The sequence below is a fragment of the Elephantulus edwardii genome, unplaced genomic scaffold, assembly GCF_000299155.1.
Source record: "Elephantulus edwardii isolate Elephantulus edwardi_28Jun2011 unplaced genomic scaffold, EleEdw1.0 scaffold00096, whole genome shotgun sequence".
NCBI lineage: Eukaryota > Metazoa > Chordata > Mammalia > Macroscelidea > Macroscelididae > Elephantulus > Elephantulus edwardii.
This window is the reverse complement of record NW_006399846.1, coordinates 9699586-9716520: the sequence shown is the minus strand read 5'-3', so window position 1 is coordinate 9716520 and position 16935 is coordinate 9699586. Positions and strand designations below refer to the sequence as shown.

General features: G+C 37.7%; 1 protein-coding gene across 6 annotated transcripts in view; it reads left to right on the top strand.

The window, feature by feature from the left end:
- The window catches only part of ERC1 (ELKS/RAB6-interacting/CAST family member 1), a 536554-nt gene that overhangs the window by 388534 nt on the left and 131085 nt on the right, over positions 1-16935 (top strand). For all 6 annotated transcript variants that reach the window (XM_006891318.1, XM_006891319.1, XM_006891317.1 and 3 more), the window contains one exon: positions 6150-6294. In XM_006891318.1, the coding sequence (XP_006891380.1) occupies positions 6150-6294 (145 nt within the window). The remainder of the gene's footprint in view (positions 1-6149; positions 6295-16935) is intronic.

Here is a 16935-nt window from a genome sequence, read left to right as displayed (position 1 = left end):
GATTACAGCAACTCTAGGTTTGAATCTGTTCTTCAGTTCCTTGAGCTTAAGAAATGCTGAGCGAGTTCGGCCCTTTTGATTTTCTGACTCTAGTTCCTCACACATTTCATAGTCTATAATAGTCTTCACAAATGCTTCACGTCATCTTCGTTTTCTGCAGTAAGGTTGTATCCTGTGCATAATGCAGGTTATTGATGAAGCTTCCTCTATTCCTAATGTCAAATTTTTTTTCTTAGAGTCCAGCTTCTTTATTTGCTCAGAATACAGATAAATAGATATGGAGAAAGGATACAGCCCTACCTCATACCTTTCCTGATTTTAAACCATGTAGACAATTACTTCTTGATGTATGTATAGATTTTTGCATGAGCTCAGTTTAGTGTTCTGAGAGCCCCATTTTTCTCCACTATAACCATAATTTGTTGTGATCCATGCAGTCAAATGCCTTCTCCTAGCCAGAAACACACAGGCAGACATTCTTCTGGTATACCCTACTTTCAGCCAAGATCTATCTGATGTCAGCAATGATATCTCTCATACTACCTGAATCTAGGTTGAGTTTCTTAAAGTTCCTGTCAATGTTCTAGCCCTTTTCTGAGCCAGTCTCATTGACTCTGACACACCTACCCCAATTGCCCTGGTTATTGTATCAATCCATCTTATAAAGGGTCTCTCTCTCCTCCACTGTCCCTCCACCCTTCTGAGCATGATGTCCTTCTCCACAGATCAGTCCCTCCTGGCCATGTGCCCAATGTATGTGAGACAGAACTTCAAAATCCTAGCCTCCAAAGTGAGACTTGGTTTCACCCTCTCAAAGACAAACCTGTTTGTTTTCTTGGCAGTCCATGGTATGTTCAAGACTCTTCTCCAGCACCACAACTCTAAGGCATCAATTCTTCTTCCATCATCCTTTGTCATATTTTGCTTACATATGATATTAATGATATCATTAAATAATTTTTTGCATTTTGGTACATCACTTTTTCTTTCTTTTTTTTCTTTGTTGGCTCAGCACATTGAATGGCCTGGAGATGAGCTAGCATATAGTACCGTTGAATTGACTAGGACTCATAGTGACCCTATGAACAACAGATTGGTGCTAGCATAATTTATTAAATTACTTTTCTCAGTAGTTGACACTGACTTGCTAGGATAATTTTTTTAGAACTTTTGATTCTGTGAGACTCCATCCATTTTCATAGTGCTGTGGTATTTTACCACAATGTCTATATCAGTCTGTAGTAATAAATAGTTGTTCCCCTGCTCTTTCATTTAAGTTGTAAGCATTTCCTTAAGAATGCTTTCCATGCTTGTTTGTTAAAACAATGTTGATTATGAATGGAATAAAATCCTTATATTCCTTGACAAGCTAAGAAGAATGAGCCCTTGAAAGAATCATTTAGACATTAAGTTGCAGAAAATTTAAGGTTTGCATTCAGAAATCTCAAGGGATTTGAGACTACTGAATTTGAATACTTTAAGTAAAAGTATTTCTTTCTTTGGATGTTATACTATGCTTTCTTTCTATAACCCTACATAGTGTTTATTTTGGATGTTTCTTAACAAAGTAAGAAAGCAATGCAGTTTGCTTTGGGGCTGTACTCACTTTAATGTACTGAAATTCAAGAAAATGTTATCTTCAAAAGAACAGCTTAAAGGGCTATGAGCATAACAATGACCTCATACTACATACAGAAAGTGATTCTCATTCTGTGATCAAATTATCATTTAAGCACTGTATTTGCTTGTTGGAGAGTTGCATTGTTGCATGTAAATTGAATTGTACTAATGATAATCGTCTATTTTTCTTCTATTCTCTTGTATTCAGCTAAATAGGCTTTACTGACATAGCTTCAGATCCAGTAAATCAAGAACTTTCAGTGCAGGAGAAATCCATTTTTAGTTAATTGACGGAAATTTGCTAAGCATCTACTATGCACAGAGCTCACATGGAGAGAGCACAGAGAAATTAAGACATGCATGGTCCTTCTCCTCAAGTAACAAGCAACCAAGCTGAGGACTCAAGATTTGAATACCTGAAAAGTTTCTTTTAAAAAATAGTTCTCACCGTCTATTTCTGCCAAATCTATATATGATCTGAAAATTGTATCAAAGTGTTTGATGTGTCTAGAGGCCTGATGAAAATTGTGGAATGATGAGGGAATCAAGAGGCTTTAGAAATAATAAAAAAAAGTAAACAAAAAGGATTATAAATGAGTATGGTATAACTGTGGTAGCAAGCATGCAGATAAAAAGGAATGAATTTATGAAAAACTATAGAAAGATAGAATTGTGAAACTTTAATATTGGCTATGAAGAAGAAAAAAAATAATTTGAATGTCAACCTATAGGCTCAGAAATTAAATGGTACTATTAACATCAAAGGGGATACTTGTTAGAGGGGAAAGAAAAGTTGATTAGTGCCAACATTTTGCATTAAATATGTTTCTGGATTACTTACAGAAAAGATAATAGAATGCACAAGGACCAAAAGGTAAAGACATCATCCAGTGCAATCAGGTTTGTCCACTGAAGAAAGTGAGATGGAAGAATAGAAGAAAATTCTGATAGTTTATTACTTACCCTGGGAAGTTAATTGTTAAATAACAAATAAATAAATAAATTTATTGGTTAACTAAAAAAGATGAGACAGAATCAAAAGCTTATTTAATCCATCAGTAAAGTAATCTGGATTTCAGATTTCTCTTATAATTAGAGTACATTAATATACCTAGACATTCACGACTTTAAAATATCCAACTCATTTTTGCTTTTATTCTGCGTCTTTGCTAATGTTTTCAAGATGACCACTGTGTATAGAACGTGAGTATGCAATCATGCCATTTGAAACACTCTTTAGAGGAAGAGGAAATAATAAGCTTTAACAACATCCCCTCTTTCATACCACTTTTTCTGTTTTGCATTTCTATTAAACACACACACATAATTTCAGGATCTCCTGCTTAGATTGTTAACCACCATCACTTTAACACTAATTATAATCCTTAAATTTTACTTGTCTTAGAAGTTAATGCTCTGTTGTTCTGAAGGGTCAGGAATTATAAAAGGGTTTTAGCTTTTGTTTCTGATATTTGCCTCCTGTTTTAGAGATTTGCCCAGAAGGGGGAAGGGGAAAAGAAAGGGTGGTCTTTCTGTTTCCTGAAGCTCAATTGATGCCTTAGCAGAGTACTTTCAGAAACATCTTGATTCTATTAGCATTTACAGGTCAAAGGGCAGGTTCAACTGGTCTGGTAGTTTAAAGCATCAGGGAGGGAGTGAATAGACCATTTTAATGACTTAAAGTTGAATTTCTGCTGCTACCTACTCATTATGCAAGTAATAGAGCATGTTAGTCTTGCAGTAGGGGGTTACTAATCACTTTGAAAGATTCTGATTCATGTTTTCCCCTTTCATCCCCTTTTAAACCAAGGTAAAGATGTGAATAAAACAAGGAGAGTAATTTGGCAGGAAGAGCATTGCGTTCTTATTTTGCTTTGGGCTTGTGGCATACGTATATTGCCTTTCACATTTTATATGCTTATGTTTACTCCTTAGCGGCTCATGGGAAATGAAATCAGAATGTGCAATAGTAGTTAGTCTTCTTTTTTCTTTCTTTTTTCATTTAGTCAGGGAAGTTCTTGAAGTCAGTGATTACTCCTCATTAAGGTTATTTTCTTTAAAATTCTGCAATTAGAATAGGTGATTCTCAGATATCAAGACATAACTCAGATTTTGAAAACTATTTCTGATAATTTTTTAATTTTCTTTTCTGTATTGTTTTATTTTTCGCCAGTGAATGTATTCTACTATCAGTAAATAGCTTTTCTTATAGAGAAGTAATTCAGAATAGCTGGTTACTAAGATTCTTTCTGCTTTTCTGTTCTTTCTCTCCCCTGCCCCCCATTCTGAATTCTCTGAAAAGCAGGAAATATTTTTAGCACGTACTCTGTAAAACTTAACCACATAAATTAACTACCCATATGGCCTTTTCTATCAGATATATTAGGAGAACAACAAGTTTTCTTATTCCCATAAAATTGTGGCTGTTAATATTTACTAGCTTCCACATTCTTGCCTAACCTCTAAATTGAACTTACTCTTCTCATACTGTCTATTTTTAATTTACCAAATTATAAATACTCTCTCTATACCTTTCTAAAAATAAAAGAAATACCCAAAAGCTAATACTCTCATAAAAGATCTTAACATTACCCAAAATGTGTATGTACAATATCTGATTAGAACATCTTATTCTCGAATGTTTTTAGACACATGCATTTATAGCAATCACTATCAGGGTATGCTCTGAAGTAGGAGGGAATTGTATAAGGGGGAAAAAACCCACTTCAGCTTAAGGTCTTATTCAAAAGACATACTTCCAGTGGCTCAGACTTATGCCACATGGTTTATTTTAAAATTTGGAGTCTAAATTTTCACCTGGTCTATCATATTAGCGTTTGGGAATTTGACATTTTACCCAAGAGATTAGCTGTACCACACTAGCTGACCAAGCATGTTATTTATGAAAAGAGTTTGGAATTCTGTCAGGATGCTTCAAGAGTGTAGAATAATTTTTACTTTTTCATGTTATAATGTTTTCTTTAAACATAAACTAGAACTCAAATCCTGTTGCCTTTGTGAATTGCCTTCAGCAAAGGTGGTAAAGCCTCTTAATCTAATTAGATGAAGTAATTTTTCTTTCCTTCATCTGCCTACTACTAAAAGTGTGATGCTGACTAATGGTGCACAGAATTGCAGCACTCTTACTAAGAACTGCATTTCTCCTTCCAGCTTTGTCAGTCTTTGCGCTTCCCAAAAGGGAGCAGATGACAGCAATCAACAGGAAACTGTGCATAGTGAGACCATCTTGAACTCCTTCACCTTTAAGCTCATTTCACCACTTAACATATTTTTTTTCAAGTGGTTAGTGGATATATTTAGACTGCTGTTATCCTTTTGGTGTTGACTGGAGCCTCAAGTTGTAAGCCATCTGCCATGTCTTAGAATTACGTGAGTGCAGAGACAGTGGAAAGTGATAATGAGGTAGATAAGAATCTTCTCTTTGCCCCTTCCTGTAGCAGCCCCTAGTTAAACAAATCTCTGTTTCCACAATATAAACCAATGTACAGTCTCCATGTGTTGTTATTGATTGTTCAGAAGTCAGTAAACGTAAGCAAGCAGAATAGAGACGGTTCCTCTATAAAGAATCCAAACAGTCTCCTAGTTTGTGGCTTAACTTAAAACTCTTCCACGTGACTGCCACTGAAGTGTAATTATCTTAACAAAAGACAGGAGCAAGGCTAAACTTGAGTAGTGCATTCTCAGATTTAGCATTTCCTCAGGTCAAAAGCTCAGGACACTTACAGAGTTCTGTAAATCACATCTGTCTTCTTGCAGATGACTGCCGTCAAAGATGAGCTACTGAGGAACGCATGTTGTATTGTGAGATTAATTGTTCACCAACTTCATTCTCTTATTTTATAAATTTGTCATGTCCACTGCCTTCCGAAAATCCCTCTTTCTTCCCCACTTCTGGACATGAACCATAAAGTAGTTAACTAAACCACAAGAAATCAATAAAGTTTAAAGTATTCTTTCAAAATATGCAAGTCATTGCCAAGTACAGCCACAATTGGAAACTTACTTGATTCATGAGATAAAAAGAACTTTTGGTGTTCTAAATGCCCCAAGACAGAGGGATGTGCTTCTAAATCCTGTTTACTGAAGTTTACAATCTATTACACATTCTATACATGGAAATATTTTCCATTTCAGCATTATTATTTTGCCTGTAAGCTACAGAATGCTTATCAAGGGGAACAAGTTAAATAGATAAAAATGTATAGGTTGACAAAATTATTATTACTAAAATGGAAAGTCACTAAGTCGGTTTACATTGCCATTTTAACTGCAGCTTCATTGAGGAAGCCTTTATTACGATATAAGTGTAATTGAATAGTATAGAAATTTGTAGTCAGATCTGAATGGTATTTCTGGCTGCACCATTGACTAAATAAGTGTAAACGTGGACAAACTCTGTAAACTCTCTAGGCTGCATATTCATCACCCATAAAATGGAAGTAATGACAGTGGCATCAAAAGATTACTCTGAGGATTCAGTGAACCTTTGCATTTTGTTTCTTTTCTAGACAAGAAGCTCTCCTGGCTGCCATTAGTGAAAAAGATGCCAATATCGCACTTTTGGAGCTTTCGTCATCTAAGAAAAAGACCCAAGAGGAGGTGGCTGCACTAAAGCGAGAGAAGGACCGGCTGGTACAGCAGCTCAAGCAGCAGGTAGAGTCCACACAGTGTCCCCGACAGGAGGTGCAGGGGGCCCCACTGTCAACCTTTCTCCTTTAGTTTCTCAAGGTTATCTTTTTTTTCTCCAGTGAAAGAGTACCGATCATACTGGTTTTTCACTCAGTCATTCATTTTGTTTCATAACACTGTTATAAATAAATTATAAACAATTATAATTAACATTCCATCATTCATACACTATTGTTTTACAATATTCATTATAATTAATTCATGTAATGAATTCATTACAAGGGCTCATCAAAATGTACACTGCCTTTCCCTTCACTTCACTTGCCAATTTATTCATTTTTCATTCCCCCTCTCCTCCATCTATCTCCAGTAACCATCCAAAAATTATTCCAAGTGTATGTAAACCTTTCCTGAGCTTCACATCATTTAGCTTTCTTTTTTTTTAATGTACTTGGCAAATATTTTTCATCATTTAGCTTTCACACATGTTTCTTTGCCAACTTGAATATTCAGTCTTGAAGTTCTAAGGTCTTATGTTGCGTATTAGACATCTCATAACTGTATTAAATTAATTTGCAATAGCAGACACTTTTATCTTGTGTACTTATCTCTGGCTGTCTCTAGGAAATAGAGTATTCTTGGTAGGAGGGCTGGTTGGGAGCTTGTCTTCTGTGAGAATATTTCTTTTTTAATTTTGTATAATGACTAAGTGGAATTCTGCCGTTTGAAATGAAAAGATAAAAAACCTTAACTTATTATATGCGATCAATATCTTAAGGATATTGTCTTCATTAAAAAGGCTCTGGTTATAAGGAGTTAGTTAGGAAAACGCTGACGTTAAAGGCAGAATTTTGCCCTTCTCTTTCCTAGCCTCAGCATTCTGTGAAATAAAAGCTAAAAACTTCCCTTTGGGAGAATAAGACAAAGCTGGATTATTAAATCTAAGTCAGCTTCTTCTAACACTTTCTTTTCCCCCATGTCAGGTGGTTTGTGTGCCTATGTCGTAACAAGGCTTAAAGGGTGGCACATGTCATACAGAAGTATGAACTCCCAATCATCATGCTTATGGACCGGAAAAGGATCTCTTAACACTTTTCATGGGCTGTTCCAATGTCCTTAATCATATCTTTCATTACCATCACCTGCATTCTCAGTTACATCTTCTATGCATTTTGGCTACCCAGATCTGCTCTTATACCTTAAGTTGGAACTGGGAAATAGCTACTTTCTTGTTTTCTGCTCTGAGGGACCAGTGATCATTTGTTTGTCTTTTGGGGAAATATTTAATGTTCCATTTACCCAGAATCCTTATTGATAGATACCCTAAGGCATTATTTTCACAGTCTGTAAACGGATATTTTAGAACTATTTAGAAATAGACCTTATTTATGTGGCTGACTTTCCTGGTGAAATACCAAAAAGATGTCCCTTTTCTTCAGGATAGCGAAGTGACCAGCAAAAGCAAGTCATTTCTCATTTGCAATGGAAAAAAACCCAGTTTTTAAAAAAATAGTGATTTGAGTGAATGTTTGGACAGCAAAATGGTTTTCCATTCAACTGTTCATACACATTTTGTTTCATAGCATTGATTATAGTATCCACAGCATTTTCCCACTTCTTCCTGGTGTCATGCCCATTAATGATTGTCTCTTCCAACTTTCCTTCCCTCTGGGCTTCATCATTGGGCAAATGTTACTCTTCTTACCTTATATGGTTGGCCTGGGGGTAAGAAGTTGAAATCCCAACTCAAAGATGGTCATTTCCAATCTCCCAGCTGCTCTGAGAGAGAAAGACAGGCAGTCCATTCCTGTGTGATCTCCTGCCTCTGAAGGCTTGCTTGAAGGTCATCTGGAAATCAGTTCCAACTCAATAGTGATGAGTTTGAGAATTTTTTGTTATTATTATTACTGGCCAGAAGGGGACATTATTTCATTTTCAGATGCCTAGTAAGTAAAGCGTGGCACCCTGGTGGTGCAGTGATTAAGCAGTAAGCTGCTCATCAGAAGGCTGTGCTTTTCAAACCCATCAGCCATTCCAAAGGGGAAAGGACCTGGCGCCCGGCTCCTATAGAGACTCTAGTCTCGAAAACCCTGTGAAGAAACCCCTTTGCTCTTCAGAATCTCTGTGAATTAGACTCAGTTCAGTGACATACAACAACAATAGGAAATGAGATAGGGAAAATACTACTTACCATCAAAGTTTTCTGTTAGAAAACCTGAGACTTAGCTTATGCTAGCTAATAATATGAAACAGGAGGGCATTGAGGAAAGGAGTTCTCTCATTTGTGAGTATTTATTTGGTGAGAGGACTTCTCTTAAGTAGTTAGACCTGGATGATGCCGTCGACATGTGATTTACACTCTAGTGCTTTCTTCTTGAGACACTAAATAGACTAGGCTATCGAGCCAACTTGGGCACTGTAACTCATTCACAGTGGATTTTGACACTTAACTCTCAAGACTATATTTTCATTAAGTGGAAGCTAAGGAGATTAATTTATGTGTTTATAACCTTAGAAAGCAGCACCTATAAAATGCCTATAGTCTTTCAAGCTAGCCCTGTGCCCTGGGTATTCTGTACTGACCTGACAAGTCAAAGAAGGAAGGTAATGTAGTTATTTGGGAGTCCTCCTTAACTGCCCCTTTCTTTCTCTCTTTCGTGCTAAGTTTCACATTCCTGCCCCCTCAAAATGTATCTGGGATACTCTGAGCAAGAAGGAAAGAGTCTTGCCAAAAACATTTTTGGTTCTGTAATTTTTCTAAGTGTGTGTATTAAAATTTGGACAAGGGAGAAGCCTTTTGGAAAGAGGATATCGCATCAATGTTGTTTTAATTTAAAGCTTCTAGTTCTTGAATTGCTGGAATGTGCCTCGATCTAAAGGCCATTTCCTAAAGGGGAAGCAGTCAGCATTGACCAGGCTTTCCAGTAAATGGACCTGCCACCGTCTGATAGGCTGTTGGCGTCCACGTGCCATCTCTGTTGTCAGAAAAAAACGAGGCAAAGAGGGATTTACAGATTTTGGGGTCACTCTAATGCAGTCTCGATTTACTTTACACCCCTTGCCCCAGGGTAACTTGTCTCCTTGACTCATTCATGGCAATGCAGTTCTTGGAGAGACTGCATCAGAGGAAGGGCAAGGGCCAATTAAAAAAATAAAAACTAAAAGTTGTCTAACAAACTCCAGATGTGCTATGGCGAGTGCCAGCCAGTGTGTTCAGATTTAAGTCATGGAGAAGCCCCTGCTGGGATTGTCAGGCACCCACACTGGTTGTAATGTAAACTCACATAGGCCCTGAAAAGCTTTCATTCAGTCTCTTTGGCCACTGCAGCTGTTACAAGATGGTCTTTTTCTCAGCAACATTTTCTTCTTTCCACCTAAAGAACTTTGCAGTTTCCATATTGTATTTGCTATTAGTGTGAGTTCTGGCGTTGCCTCTGTGTGCTCTATTCAGATGTGTCAGGGCAGGTTGGGCTTTTCAAGACAACCCAGAAGTTTTCCCTGTTTCTAAAAGCCGACTGTGACAGTGTAAGAGTAAAGGCTACAAACTAAAAATGATCTGATTGAGTCTAAACAGTCTCATTTGAAACTACAATTTTGTGATCCTTTGCTTGGGGTAATTGTCTAACTTAATGTATTCTTTCATGCCATTGCTTCCCGAGCACGAGGAATCTCAAAACACAGGACTTGCTTTAAAGGAAACTCAGTCTAGTACATCAGGTGTCAGTTAGAAGCACTTCACACACCCATGCGGTAGAGGGCAGTCCCTGGCCTTCCTGATTTTTCGTGCTGACAGCCTCAGCAGATCATCCAAGCATTAAATGACTTATTTGCTCACTCATTTCAGATTCACTGAGCATCTACTATGTGCCAAATACTGTTAACGAAAAGCATATGACTCTTCCTGGTAGAGAGCTAGCTGGTCAGACATAGGTTGTAATTCTATGTACTAAACAAAATGCTTATATATGATTCATGTTCTTCACCTGTGAAATGGGATTACAGTGCCTTCCTCGCAGGATTGCTGTGAAATAAAGCAAAATAGCAAGCCTAAAGTGGATGCATGCCTACTGCCTTACAGATTCAATGACTTGGTACTTTGTCATAAGATCATCCTTTTCTGACAGGAGAGCTGTATTTCCTTCATATTATGATGAGTTTAGAAAGCTGAGCAAAATAATTTCTTGTTAATTTGTCATACTATCTCAGATTTCTCAACCTGTCTCATTTTAAGAGTTCTGAAGTAATTTTACCTTTGCCATATTTCATGTTTTCTGAACAAATTGTCCTTTTCCCGTGTGTTCAGTGGAAGAATTCTAAGTGGATTAAGACTTACTAAACTGGCTGAATAGGACTAAAGAATCATAAATAGTGTGGAGTTTAGCAGGTGAAGAAAACATTCAGATAAGTTACTATAAATTTATGCCTAATTTTCCCCAACTACAAAATAAAATATTGTCTCTATCCATTTTGTGATTGGGGATTTTAAAGATCATGTAGATGGTATCTTTTTTTAAAAACTTTATATTGATTTGCATACAAAATTCATATACATTGTGTTTCACACATTTCTTCATTCACATTGTATTTCATATGATCATTCCCTTACATTGTGTTTTCTAAAATTAATCACTATTGACCTGCACATACTATTCCCGTCTTTTCAGATTGCCACAGGATCTTTCCTAGTTCCTTCCTCTCTAGTTCACTACCTCTCACCGCCCTCCAAACTCTATAACCTCATAATTTCTCCTCTTCTGCACCCTCAGCTCCCTTACTCCCTCCTTTTCACCCTTTGGACTTTTATCTACATCTTACTAGTTATCCTCCTGTTTATACAGTAATGGTTTTATGCAGTATTTATCCTTGTGAGATTAAGTTAGATCACTCAGCATAATTCTCTTTAACCTTTTACATGTTACTTAGTATTTCACAAAATTGTGGCTCCTGAGTGCTACATAGTATTTAATCATGTGACTATGCCATCATTTCTCAATCCATTCATTTATTGTTGGACATTTGTGCTGTTTCTGTTGTCTTACTATTGTGAATAACGCTGCTAAGTTGTACAATGTACAAATCTTTGTGTGTTCTATTTTCCTTGGAGTATATTCTTAGCAGTGGAATAGCTGGGTCATAGAAATTTAATGTTCAGCTTTTTTGAGGAAACACCAAACTATCTGCCAGAGTGCTTGAACCATTTTACAACCTCACCAACAGTGTATGAAAGTTTCAGTCTCTCCACATCCTCTTTATGGCTTGCTGTCCTATTAAAATTTGCCACAACACTGGATGAGATGATGTCTCATTATGGTTTTGATTTACTTCTCTCTTACTGTCATTGATTTTGAGCATTTCTTCATGTGTCTGTTACCCATATGAATGTCTTACTGTGTGACATCTTTCCATGTCTTTTGCCCATTTTGTAATTGGGTTATCAGTCTTTTTCTCATAGAGGCCCTGTAGTACTCTGTGAACTTTTGTTTTGAGACCCTTGTCTGAGTTGGCATTGCCAAATGTTTTTTTCCCAGTCAGTAGGTTTTCTTCTCACTCTCTAAGCAGAAGTTTTTAATGCACGCAGGGATTTAATTTTTAAAAGGTCCCATTCATCAATTTTACCCTTTCCTACTTATGCTTCCTCTTCTTCTCTAGACATTGTCAGAAAGTGGTTCCTGCTTTTCTGCAAAAGGACCTAATTTCTCCTTCATATCTGATGGATCGCTTTATTAGCTTCAAGATCCTCGGCTGGCAATTATTTTCTTTCAGTCATCTATATATACACCATCCCATTGTCTTCTTCCTCACCTGATTTCTGCTGAGAAATCACAACTTAATCTAATTGGCTCTCCTGTATAGGTGACTCTTAGTGGTTTTTGTACTACTGTTAGTATTCTCTCCTTATCTTTATTCTGGAGAATTTGATTACTATATGTCTTGATTTTTTTTTCCTTTTGGGGTCTAGTCTGTTTGGTGTTCACTGTGCTTCTTTAATGTGGATTTCCTCATTCTTCATATTACTTGGGAAGTTTTCTTTTAGTTTATACATCTTCACAATGTTCTTAGTACTTTATCTGTCCCCCATGTGTTCTGAAATGCCAATCATTTGTATGTTGTTCCTTTTGATGTTATCCTACATAATTCTAATGTTTGGCTTCAGTTGTTTATGGTTTTTTGTTTGTTGGGGTTTGTTTTGCTTTCTTTTTTCCCCATTTTCCTTCCATTTTTCTCTTGTCTCTACCTCACTGACTTTTTTTTTTTCTCTTCTGTTCTGCTTTTTGTCCCCCTGGCATGTTGGAAACTTCTGCCAGTTTGGTCTTGATATTCTGGATTACGTTGTCATGCATTTCTGTTGTTTTCAGTACTGTCTCGGCTGTGTACACTCTCTCTTGTAATGATTTTTTTTTAAGTTCTTGTACCCCTTTATCTATAATTTCAATTTTTTTCTTCCATCTTTTGCCATTACTTCTGTAATTATTTATTTTCCTCCACATTGATATATTTCTTCTGGCTCCCTTTCTCAGGAGTATTCACTTTATTTGTGGCTTTCATTCTTTTCACTCTCATTTGCACCTTCTTTAGCTGTTCATATAACTCCACATAAATATATTTCTTCTAGTTTGCTGTCTCTGAAGTATTTGCTTTTTTTGTGGCTTCCATTCTTTGTTCCATCATTTGTACTATTTTCTGTAGCTGTTCATATGAATACGTCATTATATTTCTTCTGCCTCCTTGTCTCTAGGGTATTTGTTGGGTCTGAAATATGCTCTGGTTTTTTAGGAGAAGACTTAGTTTGCTTTTTCACAGTGTTTGAAGCTGCCTGCTACTTTCTTGACCTTAAGTGCCGTTTTTCTTGGTAGTGTTAGGTTATTTCTATAGTGTCTGCATAGGTTGTTGACAGTTCTTTATCTTTATGATGTTATTGATTAGTTGCAGAGTAAAAGTGTTCCATCTATGGGGGTGGGCAACTTGCTCTACCAGAAGTTCTTTCTGGGCCTGTGGGGTGGGAAAATTTGCCTTTCCTAAAGCTCTTCAGGTCTAGCCTTAGGGAATCTTGTCTTAGAGCAACTCCCTCTCCTAAATTCTGTTGTCCTCTCTGTTCTGTGGAGTGGCCCTATGGACAGTTTTCCCAGCTGGAACAATTCCTCTCCAGAGTTGTTGCAGTCTCCTCCCTCTCCAGCACTTACCTCATTGTGAGTTTCTCACTTGATTGCAGCCCCCTTTCTTAAATTCTGTTGTCCTCTTTGGTCTGTAGAGTGGTCCTATAGTGGCCATGTTCCCCAACTGGAGCAGTTTCTCTGCAGGAAAGTCGGATAATATCTTCAAAGAGAACCAAGCTCTCCTTGAGAAGAGTAGTAGATAAATACCAAGCTGTGTAAAGTGTGTATTTTGGAGAATAAGCACTTGGAAAAGCTAACTTACTGCTCTGTGGAAACAAATGTCTGCCTAGTCCTCCTTGGCCCTTTAGATTTCCTTCTCACTGCTTTAAATTAAATGTCGCCTTCGGTTTTTCAGCCTTTTCCCAGTTGTCCTCATTCTGCTTAGCTGAAAGCACACCCAGTTGATTCTGATGGCATTAAGACTGATCTCATATTCTTCAAACATTTTAAAATACTTTCTTGGTTTACTCTTGTGTCATACACGTATTTCGTATTTCGTATTTAAGCCTTGAAAGATTACTTTGTTTCCGTAGTCTCTACATTCTAACTTTCTAAAAAGGGGTTATTTCATTATTACCCAGATACTTTCACTTAGTATTTTTTTAAAGTGAGTTTTATTTTAATCAGTTGTCTTTTGTTGCTGTCTACTCTCTACTTAAGCGTTTTAGGATAAAACTCCCAATAAGGATTGGGAGTTCCTTGTTTTATCAGCACAAAGATTCTGTTGTTGTTGTTGTTGTTGTTGTTGTTGTATGCCGTCGAGTCATTTGTGACTCACAGCGACCCTATGTACAACAGCCCTAAACCCTGCTCTATCCTGTGCCAATCGCACCGCCTCTGACACACCCATCCCGATTACCCCAGTCACTGAATCAATCCATCTCATAGAGGGTCTTCCCCTCCTGCGCCGTCCCTCCACCCTCTCAAGCATGATGTCCCTCTCCAAGGACCTGTCCCTCCTTGCAACATGCCCAATTATGTCAGACGAAGTCCCAGAATCCGTGCCTCCAAGGAGTTGCTTGTTTTAACCCTCTCCATGATGAATCTGTTTGTTTTCTTGGCAGTCCAGGGTACATTCAGTACTCTTCTCCAGCCCCACAGCTCAAAGGCATCAATTTTTTTTCTGTCCTCCTTAGTCATTGTCCAACTCTCTGATGCATAACAAGTGTTTGCAAAGACCATGGCCTGTATCAGGCACACCTTAGTCTCCAGAGAAACACCGTTGCTCTTGAGTACTTTAGAGAGGTCCCTAACAGCAGACTTTCCCATCGCCATACATTTTTTGATTTCCTGACCGCTGGTGCCAAGAGTGTTGACCGTGGAGCCGAGCAAACTGAAGCTGTGAACAATCCCAATCTCTTCGCTGTCCATCCTGATGCTACCAATTGGTCCAGTGGTGAGAATCTTTGTCTTCTTGACATTGAGCCTCAGTCCATACTGAAGGCTGCAGTCCTTGACCCTCTGCAACAAGTGCATGAGGTCCTCCTCAGTTTGAGCAAGCAGGGTTGTGTCATCTGCATAACGCAGATTGTTAATAGATCTTCCACCAATCCTGATACCACAATTCTCCTCATAGAGCCCAGCCTCCCGGATAATCTGCTCTGCATACAGGTTGAAAAGGTATGGAAACAGGACACATCCCTGGCATACTCCCTTCCCAATTTTGAACCATTTAGTGTTGCCCTGCTCTGTTCTGACAACTGCCTCTTGGTCCAAGTATAGGTTTGGCATTAGCATGATTAAATGTTCTGGGATTCCCATTCTTCTCAGAGTCAGCCACAGTTTGTTGTGATCCACACAGTCAAACGCCTTTGCATAATCAATGAAACATAGATAGACATTCTTCTGGTATTCCCTACTTTCAGCTAAGATCCATCTAACATCAGCTACAATATCCCTAGTACCATGACCCCTTCTAAACCCAGCCTGGACTTCTGGCAATTCTCTGCTGATGTGCTGTTCCAGTCGTTTTTGGATAATCTTCAGTAGAATCTTGCTTGCATGTTAAATCAATGATACTATTCTGTAGTTTCCACACTCAGTTGGGTCACCCTTCTTTGGAATGGGAACAAATAAAGATCTCTTCCAGTCTAACAAAGATTCTAGATAGCTCCTATTTAGATGCAGAAAACTCGCCTGTGCTCTGAATTGATACCTGCTGTAATCTGGTTTTAGCACCTATCTGTAAATCGACATAGTCTGTGCTTTCAGACTTTTCTTCATACCTATTAGAATGCAGGCTACCACAGTAATAGTATTCAACCCTCTCTCCATACACCTCTCAGAGATACAGACCTGCTATCATATAATGTAGACTAGGTTTCCATTGTTCCTTAATTTAAGGCTATTTTACTTTCTTGTTATTAGTGAATGTTCTTGTTATCAGGTGCTGTTGAAACTCATAGCAACCCTATGAACAACAGATCTGAAGCCTATCCTACCCTGTGCCATCCTCACAATCTCTGACATACCTAAGCCCATTGTTATAGTCACTGTTACAGTCCATATGTTTGAAGCTCTTCAGTTGTTTTGTCTACCTCTCTAAGCATGATGTCTCTCTTCAAGGAATAGCCTGTCCTTGCAAATTGTCAAAGTGTGTGAGACGACACTTTGTTATTTTTGCCTCTAAGGAACACTTTGGCTTGCTTTACCTTCTCCAAGACATACCTGTTTTATTGTTCTGGCAGTCCATGGGATAATCCTTACTCTTCTCCAATACCACAGCTTAAAAGCATTAGTTCTTTTGCTGTCTTTATTCATTGTCCAGTTCTCAGATGCATAGCAAGTGACTAAAAAGACCATGGTCTGAGTCAGGTGCACCTTAGTCCTCAACTAATATCATTGCTCCTGAATAATTTGGAGAGCCCCCTCACTGTACACATTCCCAGAGTAATGTGTCTCTTTTCTTCTAACTGCTAGGACCAAGGATGTTGCTGATTGTCAGTCCAGGTATGATGAAGTTGTTGACCATTTCAGTCTTTTTTTCATTTATCATGATGTTGCATATCAGTATTAGTGAACAGAATGCATTTATAAGTTCATTTTTCGTAGTTTGACCTTAGACCTTTTTTCTTACATACTATAGAATTGGCTATTAGCTTTCAACACAAATATGAAGTCTCTCTTTTCCTCCTCGTAATACTGAAGGTTATTGTCTCTTATAGCAGCATGTTGTAGTAACTGTAAAGTGTTATGGCAAAAAGGCTCTTTTTTTATAACAGCTGTAGGCCTTAGAACTTTTCAAATAGGTCGTCCTTTGCACTAAAATGTCTCATACTTGTTCATGATTCAAAGGGAAATACATTTTTGAAAGTTCAGTGTATTCTATATATTTGGTTCTGACGGCTATCACAACAGATACCATTATTTATTCCAACTCCAACTTTGATCTGCATGGTTTTTGTTTTTGTTTTTTAATTTAGGTTATTTTTCATTTCAATGAACATCTACAGAGATTTTGGGATTCCATTCATTCATTGTTGCACCCTTCTCCCCGCACAAACCCCTCCCC